General features: G+C 42.3%; 1 protein-coding gene across 4 annotated transcripts in view; it reads left to right on the top strand.

Moving 5' to 3' along the window:
* Window positions 1–24,372, top strand: part of arhgap20b (Rho GTPase activating protein 20b) — a 154,149-nt gene that overhangs the window by 115,529 nt on the left and 14,248 nt on the right. For all 4 annotated transcript variants that reach the window (XM_048544022.2, XM_048544020.2, XM_048544021.2 and 1 more), the window contains 4 exons: window positions 13,936–14,114; window positions 18,055–18,216; window positions 19,909–20,018; window positions 22,547–22,736. In XM_048544022.2, the coding sequence (XP_048399979.1) occupies window positions 13,936–14,114; window positions 18,055–18,216; window positions 19,909–20,018; window positions 22,547–22,736 (641 nt within the window). The remainder of the gene's footprint in view (window positions 1–13,935; window positions 14,115–18,054; window positions 18,217–19,908; window positions 20,019–22,546; window positions 22,737–24,372) is intronic.

The raw sequence follows: 24,372 nt of genomic DNA, 5'->3' as shown, positions 1-24,372 counted from the left end.
CATTCCAATGCTTCCACATCCTTCCTATAATGCGGCGACCAGAACTGTACGCAATACTCCAAGTGTGGCCGCACCAGAGTTTTGTACAGCTGCAACATGATCTCATGGTTCCGAAACTCAATCCCTCTGCAATAAAACCTAATACACTGTACACCGCCTTAACAACCCTATCAACCTGGGTGGCAACTTCCAGGGATCTATGAACATGGACACCGAGATCTCTCTGCTCATCCACACTATCAAGAATCTTACCATTAGCCCAGTACTCTGTATTCCTGTTACTCCTTCCGAAGTGAATCACCTCACACTTTTCCGCATTAAACTCCATTTGTCACCTCTCAGCCCAGCTCTGCAGCTTATCTATATCCCTCTGTAACTTGCAACATCCTTCTGCACTATCCACAACTCTACCCACTTTAGTGTCATCCGCAAATTTACTAACTCATCCTTCTACGCCCTCATTCAGGCCATATATAAAAATGACAAACATCAGACAAACAGATCCTTGCGGTAAAACACTAGTAACTGAACTCCAGGATGAACATTTCCCATCAACCACCACCCTCTGTCTTCTTACAGCTAGCTAATTTCTGATCCAAACTGCTAAATCACCCTCAATCCCGCGCCTCTGTACTTTCTGCGATAGCCTACCGTGGGGAACTTTATCAAACGCTTTACTGAAATCTATTTATACCACGTCAACTGCTTTACCCTCATCCACCTGTTTAGTCACCTTCTCAAAGAACTCAATAAGGTTTGTGAAGTACGACCTACCCTTCACACAACTGTGTTGACTATCCCTCATCAAATTTTCCTTTCTAGATGATTATAAATCTTATCCCTTATAATCCTTTCCAACACTTTACCTATAACTGAAGTAAGGCTCACCGGTCTATAATTACCAGGGTTGAATCTACTCCCCCACTTGAACTAGGGGACAAGATTTTCTATCCTCCAGTCTTCTGGCACTATTCCTGTAGACAATGATGACCTAAAGATTAAAGCCAAAGGCTGTGCAATCTCCTCTGTAGTTTCCCAGAGAATCCTAGGTGAAATCCCATCCAGCCCAGGGGATTTATCTATTTCCACACTTTCCAGAATTGCTAACACATTCTCCTTATGAACCTCAAACCCGTCTAGTCTAATAGCCTGTATCTCATATTCTCCTTGACAACATTGCCTTTTTCCTGTGGGAATACTGATGAAAAATATTCATTTAGCGCCTCTCCTATCTCTTTAGATTCCACTCACAACTGTCCTTGATTGGCCGTAATCTTACTCTAGTCATTCATTTATTCCTGACATACCTATAGAAAGCTTTAAGGTTTTCCTTGATCCTACCTGCCAAAGACTTCTCATGTCTCCTCCTGGCTGTTCGTAGCTCTCTCTTTAGATCCTTCCTGGCTAACTTGTAATTCTCAAGCGCCCTAACTGAGCCTTCACACCTCTTCTTTACATAAGCCCCCTTCTTCCTCTTGACAAGAGATTCAACATCTTCAGTAAACCACAGTTCCCTCGCTCAACCACATCCTCCCTGACTGACAGGTACACACTTATCAAGGACACACTGTAGCTGTTCCTTGAACAAGCTCCACACTTCAATTGTACCCAGCCCCTGCAGTTTCCTTCCCCATCCTGTGCATCCTAAATCTTGCCTAATCGCCTCATAATTGCCTTTCCCCCAGCTATAACTCTTGCCCTGCAATATACACCTACACCTTTCCATCGCTAAAGTAAACGTAACCAAATTGTGGTCACTATAACCAAAGTGCTTACCTACCTCCAAATCTAACACCTGGCTTGGTTCATTACCCAGCACCAAATCCAATGTGGCCTCGCCTCTTGTTGGCCTATCCACATACTGTGTTAGGAAACCCTCCTGCACACACTGGACAAAAACTGATCCATCTAAAGTACTCAAACTATAGTGTTCCCAGTCAATATTCAGAAAGTTAAAATCCCCCATAACAACTACGCTGTTACTTTCACTCCTATCCAGAATTGTCTTTGCAATCCTTTCCTCTACGTCTCTGGAACTTTTCGGAGGCCTATAGAAAACTGCCAGCAGGGTGACCTCTCCTTTCCTGTCCCTAACCTCAGCCCATACTACCTCAGTAGATGAGTCCTCATCAAACGTCCTTTCTGCCACCGTAATACTGTCCTTGGCTAACAGTGCCACACCTCGCCCTCTTTTACCACCTTCCTGATCTTACTGAAACATCTAAACCCCGGAACCTGCAACAACCATTCCTGTCCCTGCTCTATCCATGTCTCCGAAATGGCCACAACATCAAAGTCCCAGGTACCAACCCATGCTGCAAGATCACCCACCTTATTCCAGATGCTCATGCCGTTGAAGTAGACACAATTCAAACCACCTTCCTGCCTGCTGGCATCCTCCTGCGACCTTGAAACCTTACTCATGACCTCACTACTCTCAACCTCACTACTCTCAACCTCCTGTACACTGGAGCTACAATTCAGGTTCCCATCCCGCTGCTGAATTAGTTTAAAGCCTCCCGAAGAGTTTTAGCAAATTTCAACCCCAGTATATTGGTACGCCTCTGGTTCATATGTAGACCATCCCGTTTGTAGAGGTCCCACCTACCCCAGAATGAGCCCCAATTATCCAGGTATCCGAATCCCTCCCTCCTGCATCATCCCTGTAGCCACGTGTTCAACTGCTCTCTCTCCCTATTCCTTGCCTTGCTAGCGCGTGGCACATGTAACAAACCAGAGATAACAACTCTGTTTGTTCTAGCTCTAAGCTTCCACCCTAGCTCCTTGAATTTCTGCCGTACATCCCCATCCCTTTTCCTGCCTATGCCGTTGGTACCTATGTGATCACAACTTGGGGCTGCTCCCCTCTCCCCCTGAAGGATCCTGAAAACACGATCGGAGACATCACGGACCCTGGCACCTGGAAGGCAACGCACCAACCTCGAGCCTCTCTTGTTCCCACAGAATCTCCTATCTGTCCCAATAACGATGGATCCCCAAAGACTAATGGTCTCCTCCTCTCCCCCTTTCCCTTCTGAGCAACAGGGACAGACTCTGTGCCAGAGACCCGTGCCCCATGGCTTACCCCTGGTAAGTCGTCCCTCCCAACAATATCCAAAATGATATACTTGACATTGAGGGGAACGGCCACAGGGGATCCCTGCTCTGTCTGCCTGTTCCTTTTTCGTCCCCTGACTGTAACCCATCTATCTTTATCCTGTATCTGAGGTGCAACTATCTCCCTGTAACTCCTCTCAATTACCCCCTCAGCCTCCCGAATGATCCGAAATTCATCCAGCTCCAGTTCCCTCATGCCGTTTCTGAGGAGCTGGAGTTAGGTGCACTTCCCACAGATGAAGTCAGTGGGGACACTAGTGTTGACCCTTACCTCCCACATTTTAAACAAGGAGCATGCAACTGCCCTGACATCCATTCCCACTGTTTTGAATTCCCAAACAGACTATTGAAAAAAAAACTAGTAACCTTACAAGGAACCAAGACAAAATGAGCCTTAGATATTTTCTTTAGCAATTTTCTTCACCTATTTGAAAAATTGTCCTGTGAAGCCCCGCAGTGAAGGTTAGGTCTTTTCTGCTGTTGGTATCCTCCCATTACCTAGCCCTTCCCAAATCTACAATCATCCCAAAATCCACTCTATATGGCTTACCAAGTATCAGTAACTGTTTCTCCTCGTCGTGGCCAACTTACACCTGAAATTATGATCCTGTATGCCAGCTGGCTTCCCAAACATTTCAATATTCCAAAGGTGTTCTAACCAGAGCCTGATCCAGCCTCAGCAGTACATCTCTGCTCTTACAGTTTAACCCTCTCAAAATGAATTCTAACATTGCATTTGCTTTCCTAACTGCCAACTGACTCCGCATGTCAGCCTTAAGAGAATGCTGAATGAGGATGTCTAAGTCCCTTTGTGGCTCAGATTTCCCTTTGAGAAAATAGCTGATATTTCTATTCTTTCTACTCAAATGCATAATCTCAATTTTCCCATGTATTCCATCTGCCACTTCTTTGATCACTCTCCTAACCTGTCCAATTACTCCTGCAGGATCTCTGTCACCTCAACACTGCCCCTCCACTTTAACTTTGTGTCACCTGCAAACTTAGCAACAATGCTCCCAGTTCCACTGTCCACATCATTAATGTATATCATAAATAGTTTTTTTTTCCCTACACTTACCTCTGCAGGCATCTTCTAGTTACTGGCTGCCATTCTGATAAAGATCCCTTTTATCCCCACTTACTACTTTCTGCCAGTTTGCCAATCCTCTGTCCTTGGCAGTACCTTGCCCCTGACACCATCGGCTCTTATCTCACCTAGCAGCCTCCTGTGCAGCACCTTGTCAAAGGCTTCTGAAAACCCAAATAGATCACATCCACTGGCTCTCCTTTGTCTAAACTTTGCTCGTATCTACTCAAAGAATTCTCACAGATTTGTTAGACGTGATCTCCCTAATGAAGCCGTGCTGACTCAGTTTTATTTATTATGCACTTCCAAGTATTCTGCAATCTCTCTAAAAAATGAACTCTAAAATCTTAACAATGACCGAGATCATGCTGACAGCTATATAATTTCCTACTTTTTGCCTCCCTCCCTTCTTAAACAGGTATCTTACATTCGCCATTTTCCAGTCCTCTGGACCCTTTCTGACTTCAGTGATTCTTGAATGACCATCACCAATGCCTCCAGAATCTCTTCAGCTATCTCTTTCAGAAATTTAGGGTATTGTCCATCTGGTAATTTAGCCACCTTCAGACCTTTCAGCTTCCCCAGCACTTTCTCCTTAGTGATTGTCACTACATTCACCTTTGCCCCTCAACTCCCTTGACATTCTGGTAGGCTACTGATGTCTTCCACTGTGAAAACTGATACAAAGTACCTATTCAGTCCCTCTGTCATTTCTTTGTTCCCCATTTCTAATTCTCTAGCTTCATTTTCCGGTGTTCCATTCTTGTCTCTCTCTTACATTTCATACATCTTAAAAAAAAGCTCTTGCAATCTTATATTATTGGCTATCTTACCCTCATATTTTATCTTTTCCCACTTATTGCTTTTTGAGTTAACCTCTTATTAGTTTTAAAGGCCTCCCAATCCTTTGGTTTCCCACTGATCTTTATCATGTAGAATGATTTTTCTTTTGCTTTTTTGGTGTCTCTGACTTCCCTTGTCAGCCATGTTTGCCTCATTCTCTCCTTAGCATGTTTCTTTTTCGTTGTGATGAATTTCTGCCATGCCTCCTGAATTACCCCCAGAAACTTCTACCATTGCTGCCCCACCAAACTCCTTGCTAGGTCCCTCCCAGTCAACTGTGGGGAGCTCCTCCATCATGTCTTTGTTGTTACTTTTACACCATTATAATACAGTTACATCTGATTCAATCCTCTCCCTTTCAAACTGCAAGGTGAATTCAATCATATTATGGTCACAGCCCCTTAGGAGTTAGTTCACCTTAAACTCCCTAATCAAGTCTGCCTCATTAAACATCACCGAATACAGAATTCCCTGTTCCCTAGAGGGCTCTACCACAAGCTGCTTCAAAAAAATAACATCTGGTAGACAGTCCACAAGTTCCTTTTCTTGGGATCCACTACAACCTGATTTTCCCAGTCCACCTGGATATTGAAGTCCCCCATGATTTTTCCACTAGCACCTTTCTTTTTACTTTTTTTTTTAATCTCGTCATTTATTTTCTGCCCCACATCTTGACTACTGTTAGGAGGCCTGTACATGACTCCCATCAGGGTCTTTTCCCCTTTGCAGTTCCTCAACTTTACCCACATATTCCAATCCTGTATCGCTTTATGCTATCAACTTAATTTCATTTCTTACTAACAAGGTAACCTTGCCCCATCTACGCATCTGCCTTATCTTTTAATTGGGCATGTATACTTGAATATTTAGTTCCTAGACCTGATCCCTTTGCAGCCATGTCACTATAATGCCAAAACATTGTACCTTCCGATTTCAACCTGCACTACAAACTCACTTAACTTGGTTTGTATACTGCATGCATTTAAGTACATGCCTTAGGCCTGCATCGACTGTGCCCTTCCCAGAGTTGTCCACTTATCTGCTGAGACTGAAGTTGGATTCCTGACGCTTTCCATACTCTCCGTCCTATTACCTTTACTGGGAAATTTAATAACCTTTCCTGAGTCCTCCCCTCCTTTAATTTTTCCATAATTTTCCACGCTATTGAAACCCCTCCCTCCAAACTATTTTGCATAAAGCCCCACCTATAGACCTAGTTACATGATTTGTAAGGACTCTGGTGTGAAGCCCATCCCATTGGAACAGCTCCCACCTTCCCCAGTGCCATGAATTTGAACCCAATTCTCCCACATCAATCTTTGAGCCATGTGTTTACCTCTTTAAACTTGTTGCCCCTGTGCCAATTAGATATTGACTCAATTAGTAATCCAGAGATTATTGATTTGGCTATGCTTTTTCATTTAGCCCCCAGCTGCTCATATTCCCTCAGCAGAACTTCTTTCCTCTTTGTGCCTATATTATTGGCACTATGTGGATGACGACAACTGGGTCTTTCCTCTTCAGCCCCAAGTTCCTCTGCAGTCCAGATGTCATATCCCACTAGGCAGGCAACACAGCCTTTGCAATTCTCAATCCTGGCCACAGAGAACAGTGTCTATTCCCCTGACTATACTGTCCCCGATTCAACTCCATTTGTCTTTTCTCCCCCAACCCTTTGAATGGCCGCCTCTTGAATGGTTCCCTGGAGCACAGTGCTATGGTCAGTTTGCTCATCCTCACTACAGCCACTGTTTTCATCTGCACAGGTAACAAGAATGTCATATCTGTTAGACAAACTCAAGAGCTGAGGCTCCCTCGGCATTACCTTCTGGAACCTCTTACCAGCCTCACTCGTAGTCACACCCTCCTGGCCCAATCACTGTTGGAATTTGGGTTGGTTAATCTGACTCCAGAAGCACAGCATCTGAGTAACTCTTTTTTATTATTTCAAGCATATACTTTCACAAAAATATCTTTATGTACATACACAGTCACTAACACAGTTTGGTTCTACACAGTAGCAGTTGAATAAACAAACACATTGGAGTTTGACTAAATCCAACAAACAAACAAAAGGCATTTTACATGTACAAGACTATATTTACATACATCTGAGACACCAGGTGGGTCTGATAACTGAACAGACCCCCCATTCTGGGTAACTCTCCTGCTCCCTGATGTGTTGCAGCGTTCGAAGCTCAGACTCCAGCTCATCAACTCTGAGCCAGAGTTCCTCAAGCAACCAACACTTGCTACAGATGTGGTCACTACACCACAATTGGGTCCACCAACTTCTACATCCTGCAGATACAGCACATCAAATGGTCCTACATCTGAATTTTGTTTATTTAGATCTTTATTTGATTTTTAAACATCTCATCCTTGTCTTTTAGTTTATAGCCTGTACATATTTCTCCTATTTACCTTGAATCTGAAAGTAACCTACAACAGCTAGACAAATTAGCAGCTGCTACTAATCAGTGAATATACAGTTTTCCTGTGATGCCACTCTTTTTTTTGTGCGGGGCCTCTGATGCTGGGCTTCAATTTATCCTGTTAAAAAGACTTTTAAAAGCAATGAATCAGAAAAGCAAGCAGAAAGTGCCGATTTCCCTCTGTGAAAAAATTCCCTTGCTGCCTCCAAAGTCCCTGAAATGTACACTCACTCAGGCTGTGTGTTACTCCTGATGCAATCTCTTCTTGTAGGACTGAGGTCAAGAGGAACTTCTTCACCCAAAGGGTTGTGAATCTGTGGAATTCTCTGCCCAGTGGAGTGGTTAAGGCTACCTCACTGCATGTGCTTAAGGCAAGGCTAGATAAATTTTTGAACAGTAAAGGAATTAAGGGTTATGGTGTGTGGCCGGGTAAGTGGAGCTGAGTCTCAAAAAGATTAGCCATATCTTATTGAATGGCAGGGCAGGCTCGAGGGGCTGGATGGCCTCCTCCTGCTCTTAGTTCTTATGTTCTTATATTCATTCTGACCATGTAAAGCTTACTGAGGTTTAGAGAAGGAGGGCATGTCCTGTACTTAGGGGCCATCTCATCCTCCCATTTCTCCTGTTCCTTCCTTCTGCAGGAGCTGATGCTTCTCTGCTAGCTCTCACATCCTCTTCCAATTCTTCCAGCAAATCACAAAGGACTCATATCATGAAACCAATGATCAGTCATTGCCTTTCTCCCATCCCTTCCTTTAAAGCTTCCAGTAGATGAATACCACAGTGGTTACTTTTTATTTAGGTGATGCCCTGAGAGAATATCCAGAATAAATATTGATGAGTGTTGATGAAATCTGAACAAAGTGTCCCAGAAAGTCTCCTCACATGTTTCAAAATCCCTGTCCAAACCTCCATTAGTAAATTATGATAAACATTTAAGTAGCATTCAAAGACCCCTGTAAAGATGGTTTATTCACAATCAGCTTGTCACTGTTGAGAAGGGAGTTAGTGCTACAACTAGGTAGGGAGGATGAATCTGCATCCTTCTTTTTAAACGTCTGTGTTGGCTGCAAAAAGAAAAGTAGCTATATCACACATCAATTAAAATGTAACATTCGTCAAAGTTAAGGAGCTTGAGTGAAAGACGCATATTATTACTTACTAAACCTGATAAAAATAATAAAACGTAACATCATTCATTAAGGTATACAAGTCCCCAGGACCAATTGGGATCTGCCCTAGATTGCTGAGGATATCAGGTGAGGAAATTGCTGGGACCTTGTATGAATCTTTGTATCCTATTTAGTCACAGGAGAGGTCCCAGAGGACTGAACAATAAACAATGTTGTTCCTTGTTTAAGAAGAGCAATGGGGATAATGCGGGAAATTACAGGCTGATGAGTCTTACATTAGTGGCAGGGGAATTATTGGAGAAGATTCTTCGTGATGGGGTTGACTCACATTTGGAAAACATGGACTTATTAATAATAGGCAGCAGGGCTTTGTGTGGGGAAGGCTGTGATTCACAAAATTGATTGACAGTTTTGGGGAAGTGACAAAGATGACTGATGTGTGGCCAACTAGTAGATGTTGTCCAAATGGACTTAGCAAGGCCTTTGACAAGATCCCTCATGGCAGGCTGATACAAAAAAGTAAAGTCACATTTGTTCTGCAATAAGCTGGTAAGTTGGGCAAAGAACTGGCTTAGTCATTGAAGACAGAGTAGTGGTGGAAAGGTGTTTTTCTGACTCGAGATCTGTGGTCAGTAGTGCTCAGCAGGGATCAGTGCTGTGACCCTGTGTTGTTGTTTGTAATATATATAACTGCTGTGGAGGAGAATGTAGGTGGCCTGATTAGCAATTTTGTGGATGACACAAAGATTGGGGGAGCTGCAGAGCATGAGGAGGATTGCCAGAGGATACAGCAAAATTTAAATTCACTGGAGACTTGGACAGAGAAATGGCAGATTGAGTTTAATTGGAACAAATGCGAGGTGAGGTATTTTGGAAGATCTAATGCAGGAGGGAAGTATGCAGTAAATGGCAGAGCCCTTGGTAGGTAGCGTCATCATGCAAAATGATCTTGGTATACAAGTCCACAGTTCGCTGAAAGTTAAACACATGAATAAGATGGTCAAGAAGATATATAGCATGCTTGCATTCATCAGTTGGGACATAAAGTTAAAAAACTGGCAAGTCATGTTGCAGCTGTATAGAACTTTACTTAGGCCAAATTTGGAATATTGTGTACAGCTCTGGTTGCTACACTACTCGAAGGATGTGGAAGCTTTGGAGATGGTACGGAAAAGGTTTACCAGATGTTACCTGATTTGGAGGGTATTAGCTATGAGGAGAGATTGGACAAACTTGGTTTGTTTTTACTTGAATTTTGGAGGCTGAGGGATGACCTGATAGAAGTTTACAAAATTATGAGAGGCATGGATAGAATAGAGAGTTGAACCTTTTTCCTAGGGTAGAAATGTCAATTATTGAGGGACATAGGCTAAATGTTAAATGGGCAAAGTTGAAAGGAGATGTGAGAGGAATTTGTTTTTTTATGTGGAGGGTAGTAAGTGCTCGGAATGTGCTACCAGAAGTGGCATTGAAGGTGGATACAATATCAATATTGAAGATGCACCTTGATAGATATACAAAGAGGTAAGAAATAGAGGGATACAGACCATGTAAAGGCAAAAGGATTTTAGTTTAAAAAAACATTTGTACCAGTGCAGTCTTGGTACGTCAAAGGGCCTGTTCCTGTGCTATACTGATCTTTGTTCTTTGTCACATCAAAGCCATGGACTAATGCAAATATAACATTTAAAAAAAGGGAAAAGAAAGATTAAGAATGGGCAATTGAAAATGTCCTTAGAGTACTTGAGATGTTAGGTTTTAACTAGAGAACACAACTGTTTTGTTGATAGGAGGATGGTTTATCAGACCTGAAACATTAACTCAGATTTTTTTTTTCTTCACAGATGCTGCCAGGCCTGCTGAGCTTTTCCAGTAACTTCTGTTTTTGTTCCTGATTTACAGCATCCACAGATCTTTCAGTTTTTGTTTTGTTGATATCTTGTGTTATCAGCAATGGTGAAATTTGTAGACTTCCTCGAACAGGGATACTTGAAGTAGGTATCAGGGGCCCAAGTGGGGTCATGAACTAAAATGTGGGGTTGTGAGCTCCAAGGAAGTTATTGCCACTGTGGGTCTTCATCAAAGCTCCCACAGCCATGCTCATGCTCTAAAACACCCTCACTGCACAGTTCTCACCAAGGGGATGCAACAATTTGAGCCTCAAAATGAGACCACCTTTGGAAAAAGTTTAGAAAGCACTGTTCCAGAGATCCCTGTGAAAGATATTTCTCCAATTTGATTAATCAGTGGGTGTAGCTTTTCAAGAGACTAAGAGAAGCAGGGAGTGATGGATCTAGCCTTCCAGTTCTGTTGTTACAAAACCATCATCCTTCTCTCTGTGATAACAAGATGTAGAGCAGGGTGAACACAGCAGGCCAGGCAGCATCAGAAGAGCAGGAAAGCTGACGTTTCAGGTCTGGACCCTTCTTCTTCTTCTTCTTCTTAAGAAGGGTCCAGATCCAACATATCAGCCTTCCTGCTCATCTGGTGCTGTGTTCATCCAACTGTACACCTTTTTATCTCAGACTCCAGCATTGGCAGTTCCTACTATCTCATCTTTCTCTCTGTTCTATCCAAGAGCTGTTGCCTGAATTATAGTTCCTTTGTGTATTCCCTTACCTGGATTCATTGTTTTTCCATAGCTAGATGATCTGCAGATGAATTTGATCCCAATACGGCAAACCTCCAGAAAGGTATAAATCAAACAAGAGATATAGAACTGAATGACTGGTTTCAGTCAATTTAAATACATGTTAATTTCAAGTCAGACAGAATCTTGTTTATTGATGGTTTCAAGAGCTTGAGTCTACCTGGTCAAATGTGGGTGGCACGGTGGCTCAGTGGTTAGCACTGCAGTCTCACAGTGCCAGGGACCCGGGTTCAATTCTAGCCTCGGGCAACTGTCTGTGCAGAGTTTGCACGTTCTCTCTGTGACGGTGTGGGTTTCCTCCGGGTGCTCCAGTTTCCTCCCACAGTCCAAAGATGTGCAGGCTAGGTGGATCAGCCATGCTAAATTGCCTGTAGTGTTCAGGGGTGTGTGGGTTATAGGGGGATGGGTCTGGGCGGGATGCTTCAAGGGGCAGTATATTGGGCCACAGGGCCTGTTTCCACACTGTAGGGAATCTAATCCAAAAAAAATGTCTACTGCATCTATCCTACATCAGTATTTTTCTTTTTAAAACCATTTAAGCCACTGAAAGGTCCCAGGTATTAAAACCAGATAATCAAAGCTAAAAAATGATAATCCACTTTTACCACTGTCAGGCATTTTCCAGCAAAATACTGTGCAGCATTCCTTATGAGCACTAACAGCATGAGCATTCCAGCAATTATGGATTTAATGATTGATAAGTCATTCACTACTTTCTATTTCTCATCCCAATTTAACAATTGCCATAATCATGGAATTTTATATTGTATTCAAATGTCTGGTGCTTTCACTTCAAAAAGTATTTAAGTCTACAAGATCTTATGAACTTTGGCAGATTTCCTATCCTTGTCCAAAGATCAGTTGTATGCATTGTCATCTCTACCTCATCTCAGATATAAAGATCAGAGAGTCAAATCTGGAACCACCTATTCTGTCTAGTCTCAGAGTAAAGGTCACAACTATGGTGAAAGTCAAGTAAAACAATCTCATAATTATGTGATTAAGGAGTCCTACGAGGCAAGTTTGCTATTTTAATGTCAGAACAAAAACGTTTGACTGTGGATTGTTTTTTCCTGTTCCTCCTGGTGAAGGGATTCTTTAGCAATTGCAACACTTTTAATTAAAGTGCTCCCCTGGTGTCCATGAGAATCCTTTGCAGCTTTCTGCGATGTGGCCAAACTGCAGTGAAAGCATGACGTAGCAAACTGTTCCTGTACATTTCCTGAAATGTATCCATAAATCTAACTGCTTCAGAAATCAGTGTTGCTGAAGAGTTTTGAATGGCAGTATGTTGTACATGGTAAAAACAAAACAATTCCCACTGCTGAATGCTCAGTCCGATGCAAGATCCAGTACCAGTTGGACATGTTTGGTTGGAGTTAATGATTACTACAGCCACAGTATGATTTGCCATTTTCTAGTTCCTAATTTTGAGCTAAATGCAACAAATAATTTTATTGGCATTTGCTGGGGAAAAAAAATTTTAAAATAAGAATTTATTATTGCGTTAGAATTATCATTCAAAATATTGAGTTTGAATCTGTCAGAGTTTCGCACACGTTATATGAACTTTGGCGCAATGGAACTTATGCCATTTTTCCAGTGCTGACCTGGCTCTAAAGTGGAAACATTCCTGCAGAATTACTCTCCCACCCCACTTCCTGAGTGCTCCTTTCTTTTGTTCTCATCAAGTTTACGAATATCTGTGCTGGAATTGGGAACCTGTTGTTTTAGGCACTTCTGTAGGCAGCAATCACTTACAGTGTAGAGATAATAAGGATTGTCAATGCCAGAATCAGAGATAACAACAGTGTGGGGCTGGAGGAACACAGCAGGCCAGGCAGCATCAGAGGAACAGGAAAGCTGACCTTTCGGGTCGGGACATGTATACATGTTTCAGTCTATTCCTGTTTCAGAACAATGTTCCTTAATCAAAGAAATTTCTCTGCACTTTCTGCACTTGTCTTCCTTGCATCTCTCTGTGCAAGATTACTATTATTCACCGATGTCTCATGTATAAATATTACAGTCAACAAGGACAGAACATAATAATCTCATTAGCCTAGCTTGGTTTACCATCAGGTCCCAAATGTAAAGACCAAAAAAAAATCAAAGAACCACAGTTGCTGGAAATCAGAAACAAAAACAGATATTGATGGGAAAACTAGCAGCATCTGTGGAATGGGAGAGGAAGCAGAGTTAACATTTCAGGCCCAGTGACTTCTTCAGAACTTCAGACCAGCTGCATTTTTCCAGCAATTTCTACTTTTGTTTCCTAAAAGTGAAGATTTGGTATTTAATCAATTGCACCATCTAAACCTTCTCACATCTGGCATAATACAAGTGAGTAAGGATTTCATGAGAAGCAAGTAAGTGGGTCAACGAATCAGTTACTTACTAAAATTTGAACAATATATGATGAAACAAAGGTGAACATGATGTAAGATAATAAAATGTGAGGCTGGATGAACACAGCAGGCCAAGCAGCATCTCAGGAGCACAAAAGCTGACGTTTCGGGCCTAGATCCTTCATCAGAGAGCATCTTTTTTACTCTTTCTCTCTCTCTCTCTCTCTCTCTCTCCTGTCACATTTAACCAATCAGCACTTTAAAGCATAGGCAGACACTTGAGTTATTATAATCCTGTTTTCACTTCCATTTTTTGTTCCAGAATCAACTCCAAAATCTCTTAAAAAGAAGAAGTCATTGATAGACTGGGCTCTCCGCCGAAGCTCCAGCAACCCGTCAGACAGCAGTCTTATCTTAGACTCTCCAGTTACTCCAAGGAAACTTTTTGGCTTGTCCCTACCATCCATCTGTAGGAACGGCACCCTTCCTAAGCCTATTATGGTAAGAAGTACAGCTGACCATTGATTACTCTTTAAGAACAATCCAGCAGCCGTGAAGAGGTGTGGGTATGAAAGATGCAACACATTTCTTCTTTCTGATCCCTATTTTTTTCCTTTTCTGTACTTTCTTTTAATTCTTTTCCCTTTGTTACTACTTGCTGCTAGTGTGAAACTTTTCAGCATGTATCCAAGTTCAGATTCTATATTAAGGTCCAGAATTGAACACAATGGTCTGGATTTTCATAGAACTGGGGAGACTCTAGCGAAGGCATGGAGTGAAAATTGACACAGACTCGATTTTTGACCCATTCTTGAGATTTCCAATTTTCACCAGTGCAGGTTGAGGGTGTGAGACAGTTCAGGTCACAAGTGTGTACATTGTACTCCCAACCTGGCCAGGTTCCTGAAGGACATATGTATCTCCTAACCCTTTACAATTTTTCATGGGATTAAACCAGCTTTTAAAGGACTTGTGCTTCACTGCACCTCAGAAGTATCAATGAATGTGATGTGGGTGAGGGAACCTTTTGAAAGATAAGTTCCCCATTTCCCAAGCCAGGTATGTTCCACCACCGAGCCTTATGGCCCAAAAATTCTTCGTGCCAAGCTATGAGTCGTACCCACATCCATATGCCCACCTATACCCATTAACCCACTCTATAGAACTAATAAACCTGGTAATGACAGGTGGATATGATAAAATAATTTTAAGAAATTGTCATTGATTAATAACTTTCCACTTTCTTAAAAATAGCTCCAATCCTTTAAATGTGTCAATCCTCCACACCCTTTAAAGTATGAATAGCAGAATCTGCAAGCTCTGGAAACTATTTTATCATGCATAAATAAACCTTATATAATTGGTAACATTAATCAGAGTCAGGCTGTCGGTCACATAATTTTGTTTTCCTTCTGCTCAGCTATTTCAACACTCAAATAGCTCTGCTCTCTCAGCCAAGAATGCGTAGTGAGGCTTGTCTGAGAGCTGAGACATCCATTAGAGTGTTGAAACAACTGAGCTACAGGAAAATCATCTCTCAATTGACATCTCTGACTCCCTGATCTGTGCCTTTAATTGCACAATGCTAACTTACATAAGATAAAGTAGTTCCAAATGCTTGTGGTTTCAACTATTAATACTTTAAAAGATCTAGATGATTGACATTCTTATTGACTTGTTGTGAATTTTTTTTAAGAAAGACAAACTTTAGGAGTGGAGGATTTCTTCAAGCAGCTCTTTTAAAAATGCATCCTATTTTTATAGGCATCAGTTGTGCCATAGTAAGAACTCGAGATTAGAAAGGGCCATGAAGTGTAGAAGGGGGCATAGGAGTATAAAGAGCAGAAGCAGGTAGGTAGAGAGACATAAGGTGGTATGGATATGGCATGGTCAATGTTTGGAATGTGAGAGGTGAGGACAAGATGATTTTGCTGATTTGTCGCTATAAAACAGGCAGGCTTTAAAAAGGCAGGCCTTTTAACAGCCTGCCTCGACTCCCTGCAGCCCCTGTGACCACCTACCAATTTATCCAAAACTGGCTGATGACTGCAGCTCATACCCATATCCCTCACAATGAAAATTATGCCTCCAGACCCACTTTTCCCTGAGACAAGAGAAACAGAGTCAGGATTTTTCCTAGCTGCCTCAAGGATGAAAATCCAGCCTGATACACCAGTCAAGTTCAATCTATTGTTATATAGTAGTTTAATCAGTTTAGTTTACAATTCAGGTTAAAAGTGGGATTAAAGTTAGTCTATAGATATGAAAGTGTGGAGCTGGATGAACACAGCAGGCCAAGCAGCATCTCAGGAGCACAAAAGCTGATGTTTTGGGCCTAGACCCTTCATCAGAGAGGGGAATGGGGAGACGGAACTGGAATAAATAGGGAGAGAGGGGGAGGCGGACCGAAGATGGAGAGAAAAGAAGACAGGTAGAGACGAGAGTATAGGTGAGGAGGTAGGGAGAGGATAGGTCAGTCCAGGGAAGTCGGACAGGTCAAGGAGGTGGGATGAGGTGGTAGGTAGGAAATGGAGGTGCGGCTTGAGGTGGGAGGAAGGGGTGGGTGAGAGGAAGAACAGGTTAGGGAAGCGGAGACAGGCTGTGTTGGTTTTGGGATGCAGTGGGGGGAGGGGACGTGCTGGGCTGGTTTTGTGATGCAGTGGGGGGCAGGGAAGAACTGGTATGGTTTTGGGATGCAGTGGGGGAAGGGGAGATTTTGAAGCTTGTGAAGTCCACATTGATACCATTGGGCTGCAGGGTTCCCAAGCGGAATATGAGTTGCTGTTCTTGCAAACTTCGGGTGGCATCATTGTGGCACTGTAGGAGGCCCATGATGGACATGTCGTCTAAAGAATGGGAGGGGGAGTGGAAATGGTTCGCGACTGGAAGGTGCAGTTGTTTGTTGTGAACTGAGCGGAGGTGTTCTGCAAAGCGGTCCCCAAGCTTCCGCTTGGTTTCCCCAATGTAGAGGAAGCCACACCGGGTACAGTGGATACAATATACCACATTGGCAGATGTGCAGGTGAACATCTGCTTGATGTGGAAGGTCATCTTGGGGCCTGGGATGGGGGTGAGGGAGGAGGTGTGGGGGCAAGTGTAGCACTTCCTGCTGTTACAGGAGAATGTGCTGGGTGTGGTGGGGTTGGAGGGCAGTGTGGAGCTGACAAGGGAGTCGCGGAGAGAGTGGTCTCTCCGGAAGGCAGACAAGGGTGGGGATGGAAAAATGGCTTGGGTGTTGGGGTCAGATTGTAGATGGCGGAAGTGTCGGAGGATGATGCGTTGTATCCGGAGGTTGGTGGGGTGGTATGTGAGAACGAGGGGGATCCTCTGGGGGCGGTTGTGGCGGGGGCGGGGTGTGAGGGATGTGTTGCGGGAAATGCGGGAGTCGCGGTCAAGGGCGTTCTCGACCGCTGCAGGGGGGAGCGTTGCGGTCCTTGAAGAACGTAGACATCTGGGATGTGTGGGAGTGGAATGCCTCATCCTGGGAGCAGATGCGGTGGAGGCAGAGGAATTGGGAATAGGGGATGGAATTTTTGCAGGGGGGGGTGGGAGGAGGTGTATTCTAGGTAGCTGTGGGAGTCAGTGGGCTTGAAATGGACATCAGTTTCTAGCTGGTTACCTGAGATGGAGACTGAGAGGCCCAGGAAGGTGAGGAATGTGCTGGAGATGGCCCAGGTGAACTCGAGGTTGGGGTGGAAGGTGTTGGTGAAGTGGATGAGCTGTTCGAGCTCCTCTGGGGAGCAAGAGGCAGCACCGATACAGTCATCAATGTAACGGAGGAAGAGGTGTGGTTTGGGGCCTGTGTAGGTGCGGAAGAGGGACTGTTCAACGTAACCTACAAAGAGGCAGGTATAGCTTGGGCCCATGCGGGTACCCATGGCCACCCCCTTTGTCTGTAGGAGGTGGGAGGAATTGAAAGAGAAGTTGTTGAGGGTGAGGACGAGATCGGCTAGGCGGATGAGGGTGTCGGTGGAGGGGGATTGGTTGGGCCTGCAGGTCAGGAAGAAGCGGAGGGCCTTGAGGCCATCTGCATGAGGAATACAGGTGTATAGGGACTGGACATCCATGGTGAAAATGAGGTGTTGGGGGCCAGGGAATTGGAAGTCCTGGAGGAGGTGGAGGGCGTGGGTGGTGTCACAGACGTAGGTAGGGAGTTCCTGGACCATAGGGAAGAAAATGGAGTCCAGATAGGTGGAGATGAGTTCGGTGGGGCAGTAAGTTAGTCTGTTCATTCAGATTAGAGATAAGTGTGTCCCTTTGCTTACGGTAAAAATCAGGCTTAGAATTAATGTCAATCATTACATTTTCAAAGTTTTACAAGCATACAAGACTATTTGTTGGAAAAAGACATGTCATTTACACCTGTGAAAGGAGCATTGCTTCAAATATGGAGCAAATCTGTGGTGGTGTCTTCCATGAACTCAGTGCTATTTCTCTACAGGATATGCTTGTCCTATTATACCATGAAGGACCCTCCACCAAAGGGATTTTTAGGCGCTCAGCTAATGCCAAGACATGTAAAGAACTAAAGGAGAAATTAAATTCTGGAAATGAGGTGCAAATGGACAAAGAATCTGCCTTTGTGGCAGCTGCTGTTATCACGGTATGAGTTTATATAACATCTCCGTTAAAATGTTAGGCTAGATCTTAAACATGTCGCTATTGATTATAATGCAGAGGAAGACACAGGGAATGAATGGATCTGAGTAAATGTGACAAAATGTTGCCAACTGAGGTATCATCCTTCCATAAACACAAAACTTACAAATTTATATTTCTAACTGGAACATTGGCCTCCAATATCCCATTTCAAAGGATTTTCCTTCGATTGAAACTGGATTGGTAAAATTATGCCAATCTTTTTTCAAGTATTCCACCATTTTAACACATTGGCCATTAAAGCAAATATCTGCACAGTGTCTAGGGGCTTTTCATAAACATTATTTCCGAAGGTTATGATTTGTGTCATGCTTTTCTGTCAACATTCCCCTTTGAAAATTACTGTCAGCCGTTATAATGTAATTGTACACTCTCTCCACTAGATGCCTCTAAGGAGTGAGCTCACTCTCAATGTCATTAACATCCCATAAACAAAATAAATCTGATACATGTCAAGTAACAGTGCGCAAATTTACTTGCTCGAATTGTTGCATCTAACATGACTCCGTTGCACACTAAATCTCAAACTTTCCAGGAACCAGTCCAAAAATATAAATTTCACTGCAATCAGTGTCTGTCCTACAAATTTATTTTCAAAGACTGTAACCTCTTCTTCTGTTGCCAGAACTTGCCACATAGACTTTTTGCAAACAAGTAGCGTTTAACTCACTGATGGAAGAATAATTGCGGAATGAGGCAGCCCTAGATGCAGAGTTTGTTTTATCTCAGAAAATGTAGCATGTATTTTGCACACAGCAACATCCTACAAACAGCATTGAGAGATTAATGAGGGAGCAGTTTCACTTGGTGCACAACATGACTCAGTTATATTCATGCAATGTGTTTATACCAAGAGCAATTATCATAAATAGCAGCACATTCCGGGAACATTCTGATCTTGTTCCTGTTTTCATAGTGGTAACTAAAACTACTAGTAAGTCAGAAATAAATGCTAAATCTTGGTGATTCCTCTTAGGGACATGAATCTATTTTTATTACCAACAGTTACAAAATTTATGAAAAGGGACAATTAAAAACAGACTGTACAAAATGTAACAATGAATTTCATGAGGCCTTGCCCAATGCAAGGCTTTCGAAATGTCAGCGATGAGGCTTCAGAATATCTACTCTAAAAACAAGACTGAAGAAGAACCTATGTAATGGGTTACAAATGAAAGTAATGAATTACAGCAGTGCTTCCTAAACTTTTTTTTAACGGTCTGACTCCATTTTGAGGTTTGAAAGTGGTGATAACCCTCAGTGAGAGTAGAGGTTTCTGGGGTTGGCTAACATGGGGGCTGGGAGGGAGCTGTGAAAGTGGACTGTTACAGCTCAGTCAGATTCCTATGGCAGCTCTTGCTGCCTCAGAACTCAGAACCGCAATATTTCAGCTTGTGACCTCACTAGGTGCCAATCCCTACATTGTGAAGCATTACATTGAATTACAGTGATATTTGGCTGCTTGCAATGGGAATTATCTAGTTTACAGTTCCTGATTTTGTTAATTTCATTGTTCATTTAATTTTTTTTGTTAATATTTACATCACCTTGTCAGAGTTACTAGAATAAAACATTAATTCATAAGTGTGGGTAGCCTAAAAAGAAGTCAATCACAATGATGATTCTTTCTGTGTAGGACTTTCTACGTAACATTCCAGGCAGTGTTCTGTCATCTGAACTGTACGAGAAATGGATGCAAGGGATCGAAAATGAGAATGAAGAGGAAAAAATACAGTCCATGAAGAAGTGAGAGAAACATTTTATGACAATTTCATAAATATATATTTAATAAGTATATTAATGTCTTGTGTCCACTTCCTGGTTTATGTTGAGCTAACTTGAGCTAAATTAACTGACCTCAGCGAGCATATCAACTAGGAATTTTAATTGGCCTCAGCATCATTGGACCAGGAAGACGAAACAATAGATTCCTGCTACTGATTGGCATTTAGAATCATAGAAACGTAGTCAATAACAGCAGCAGTAGACCACTCAGCCCTTTGAGCATGCTTAGCCATTCATCATGAATATAGCTGATTATCCAACCCAATAGCCTGTTCCCACTTTGCCCTCATATCCCTTGATCCCTTCAGCCCCAAATGATCTATTCAATGCCTTCAGAAATCATACAATGGTTTGTTCTCAACTGCTTTCAGTGGTGGTAAATTCCATGGGCTCACCAGTCTCTGAATGAAGAAACTTCTCCTCATGTGATTCCTAAATGGCTAACCTCACATTCTCAGGCTCCGATCCTTAGTTCTGGACTACACCATCATTACCATCCTTCCTGCATCTGCGTTGTCTAGACCTGTTACAATTTTATAAGTCTGCATAATTTTCCTCCTCGTTTTTCTGAAATCCAGTGAAAATAATCCTAACCAAGCCAACCTCTCCTCGTATGTCAGCTGGTGTGTTGGAGACGAAAACCACATACAGTATTACAGGTGTGGTCTCACCAAGGCCCTGTATAATTGCACCAAGACATCTCTGCTCTTGTACTCAAATCCTCTCACATATTATTTGCCTTGTTGACTGCCTGATGCACATCCATGCTTGCCTTCAGTGAGTAGTGTACAAGGACACCCAAATAACATTGCACATTCCACTCTCTCAATGAATAGTCATTCAGATAATAATATGGTTTCCCAGATTTTGTTCCCAGAATGGATCACCTCACATTTATCAACATTATGCTGCATCTGCCATGCATTAGCCCATTTACCCAGCTTGTCCAAATCATTTGAAGCCTCTCTGCATTCTCCTCTCAGCTCAACCTCTTACCCAGTTTTGCATCATCTGCAAATTTGAAAATATTACATTTAGTTCCCTCATTTAAATCATTTAATATATACAGTGAATAGTTGGGGGCCTAGCACTGATCCCTGCAGTATTCCACTAGTTTTTGCCTGTAATTTTTAAAAAGACCTGCATATTCTTTTTGCTTACCATTTGAAAACTAGTTTACTATCCATTTCAATATTCCAGTCCCATGTGGTTTAATTTTACATGCTAATTTCTTATGTGGGCCTTTGTCAAAAGCATTCTGGAAGTCCAAATAAACTATATCATTGGCTCCCCTGTATCAACTCTACGAGTTAGATCTTTGAAGAGCTTAATTAGTTTTGTCGAGTGTGATTTGCCTTTTATAAAACCATGCTGACTCTTTCAGATTCTATCACTGTTTTCAAAATGCTCTGTTGTTAAACCTTTTACGATGGACTCTAGTATTTTCCCCACTACTGATATCAAGCTGACTGATCTATAATTCCTGAGTTTCTCTTTGCCTCCCTTTTTAAGTAAAAGTTTACATTAACTACCCTCTAATCTATAAGAACTGTTGCAGAGACTATAGAATCTTGGAAGGTGACCACCAATACAACCACTATTTCTAGAGCCACTTCCTTAACTGTTCTGGGATGTCGAGGCTCTGGGGATCTATCTGTCTTTAACCTCATCAATTTCCCCAACACCATTTCTGTATTCATACTGATTTTCTTCAGTACCTCACGGACATGAAATCCTGTGTTCCCCAACATTCCTGGTATTTTATTTGTGCCATCCTTTGTGAACATGAAACAAAAGTACGTGTTTAATTAGTCAGCTATTTTGTTGTTCCCCATTATAACTTGAAGCTTTTCTGACTGTAAGGGATCTACATTTGTCTTCACCAATATTTTCTCTTTAAATACCTATAAAACTTCTTCCAGTCGGTGACTGAACACCTCCTTTCTACAGCCTATATCCTCCCTGCATTCATTGTTTAGAATGATGAATGGCCCTTTGGGTGACCTGCTAGAAGTCTGTCAACATCACACTTTAGAAGAAGTCAATATTTTCAAGAAAGGAAGGAGAAAATACCTACTTTTCTCAAACATTTGTGCATATGCATTTAACAGCAGCAGTGACCTGACGGCAGCTGAGAACAGATTCTTGATTGAATATCTGCTCCTTGTCTAAATAACATTGAAGCCAATTTTAAATCAACAACTACTACTCTGCCTGAGATCATCAGCACAAAGTTGGATTTAAACCAGGAGCCCTGTACTCTGTATAACTCAATAGTTTTATCAGTATAACTCAACAGTTTCATCAATTAAACCACGAAAGGGGCAGTTTTTTTAATTAAGTGTTGCTTGAGACATTTGCCAATGGATTGGAAAATCTATATCACCTTTGGTACATGGTGGTTTTTAGTTAATTGTCATTATTGTTCCTGGATTCAGGGTTTTAAGGCAAAATGTCAAAGTAACAGATATGTGTCTAATATATTACAGTTTGGTGGAGGAGCTTCCTGAAGCAAATGTCCTTCTTCTCCGTCATTTGTTCGCTGTACTGCATCACATAGAGAAAAATTCTGAAGAAAACCAGATGACTGCATTCAACTTGGCTCTCTGTATTGCTCCAAACATGCTGTGGCTTCCTAGTCCCCTGGGCCCAGAGGAAGAGAGCAAGTGCACAAGAAAGGTAACCTACCAATTTTGGCCTAATTCTCCAGATACATTTATAAAAATGTAACTATTATTGTTATTAGTGTTTGAAGTGTCTTACATTTTGTTCTTCATTCTGAATCAACATCAGCCTACATTGATAGCTAGGTGGAAGATACATGCTTACCCCTCACCTGATGTTGTAATGATCTTGTGGATAGGCGTTGTCATTCATTATCTCCAACCTTTGCCAAAAATGTGTCAGTCCTTTAACTGCTACAGTTATGTGACAAAGTCTATTGCTTTGTTACAGAATGCTAGATTAAACCACTGCATGTTTCTATCATCTCATAATGTCTCCGAGACACAGCACAGTGCACACCATCAAGAATTGCTTCAAATTGTTATGCTATTTAGCCAATAGCAGTTAACATCTTACACATAGCGTATAGCAGTATAATAGCTATGTTACTGGAATAATAATCCAGATGCTGGGTATTCTGAAATGAGTGATGTACCTCCTGACTCACCAGTGTCTTTTTATCACTGAAAAGCATAGTTAGGAACGTGATGGAATACGCTCCAATTAACTGATTGACAGCAGTTGGAAATGTCAGTGGGTGATAATTAGATTCTGTCTTGTTGGAGATGGTCATTGCTGGAACTTGTATGATGTGAAAGTTATATTTACACATTCAGCCATTTCCTGTAGTGTGTATCCTCTACAAGGTATATTGCAGCAAATCACCAAGACTTAGAATCATGGATTCATACAGCATGGAAACAAACCCTTTAGTCCAATTCGTCCACGCTGACTAGACATCCTAGTCTGACCTAGTCCCATTTGCCAGTACTCGGTCCATAACCTTCTCAACCCTTTCTATTCATATACCCATCAGACGGATTTTAAATATTTTAATTGCACCTGCCTCCACCACATCCTCTGGCAGCTTGTTTCATACACACACCACCCTCTACATGAAAAAGCTACCCCACAGGTCCTTTATAAATCTTTGCCCTCTCACCTGAAAATAATGCCCTCTAGTTTTGAGCTCTCCCACCCTAGGAAATAGACCTTGGCCATTCGCCCTATCCACGCCTGTCATGATTTTATATACCCCTTAGCTTCCAGCACTCCAGGGAAAACAGCCCCAGCTTTTTCTCCCTCTGCCTATAACTGGAATCCTTCAGCCCCAGCAACATCTTTGTAAATCTTTTCTGCTTTCTCTCAAGTTTAACGACAACCTGTTTTATAGAAGAGTAACCCAAATTGTATGCAGCATTCCTGTACGGCAGCAATAAGATGACCCAACTCCTATTCTCAGTGATATGACAATGAAGATAAGCATTCCAAATGTCTTATTCACCACCCTGTGTACCTGCAGATTCAAGGAACAATGCGCTTGCACCCTTATGTCTCTTTATTTGGCAACACTCCCAGGCCCTACCACTAACTGTATAACTCCTGCCCTGGCTTGCCTTACCAAAATTTTTAAGTTGAGAAGGGAAAGATTTAAAAAGTGCCTGACCTAACCTTTTCATGCTGAGGATGGTGTGTTTATGGAGTGAGCTGCCAGAGGATGTGGTGGCTGTGCGTACAGTTACATCACTTAAAAACCATCTGGTTCAGTATATCAATAGAAAGGGTTGAGAGATATGGGCCAGATGCTGGC

The sequence above is a fragment of the Stegostoma tigrinum genome, chromosome 15, assembly GCF_030684315.1.
Source record: "Stegostoma tigrinum isolate sSteTig4 chromosome 15, sSteTig4.hap1, whole genome shotgun sequence".
NCBI classification, from domain to species: domain Eukaryota; kingdom Metazoa; phylum Chordata; class Chondrichthyes; order Orectolobiformes; family Stegostomatidae; genus Stegostoma; species Stegostoma tigrinum.
The sequence above is the reverse complement of the archived record's forward strand: the minus strand, read 5'-3'. Positions and strand labels throughout refer to the sequence as shown.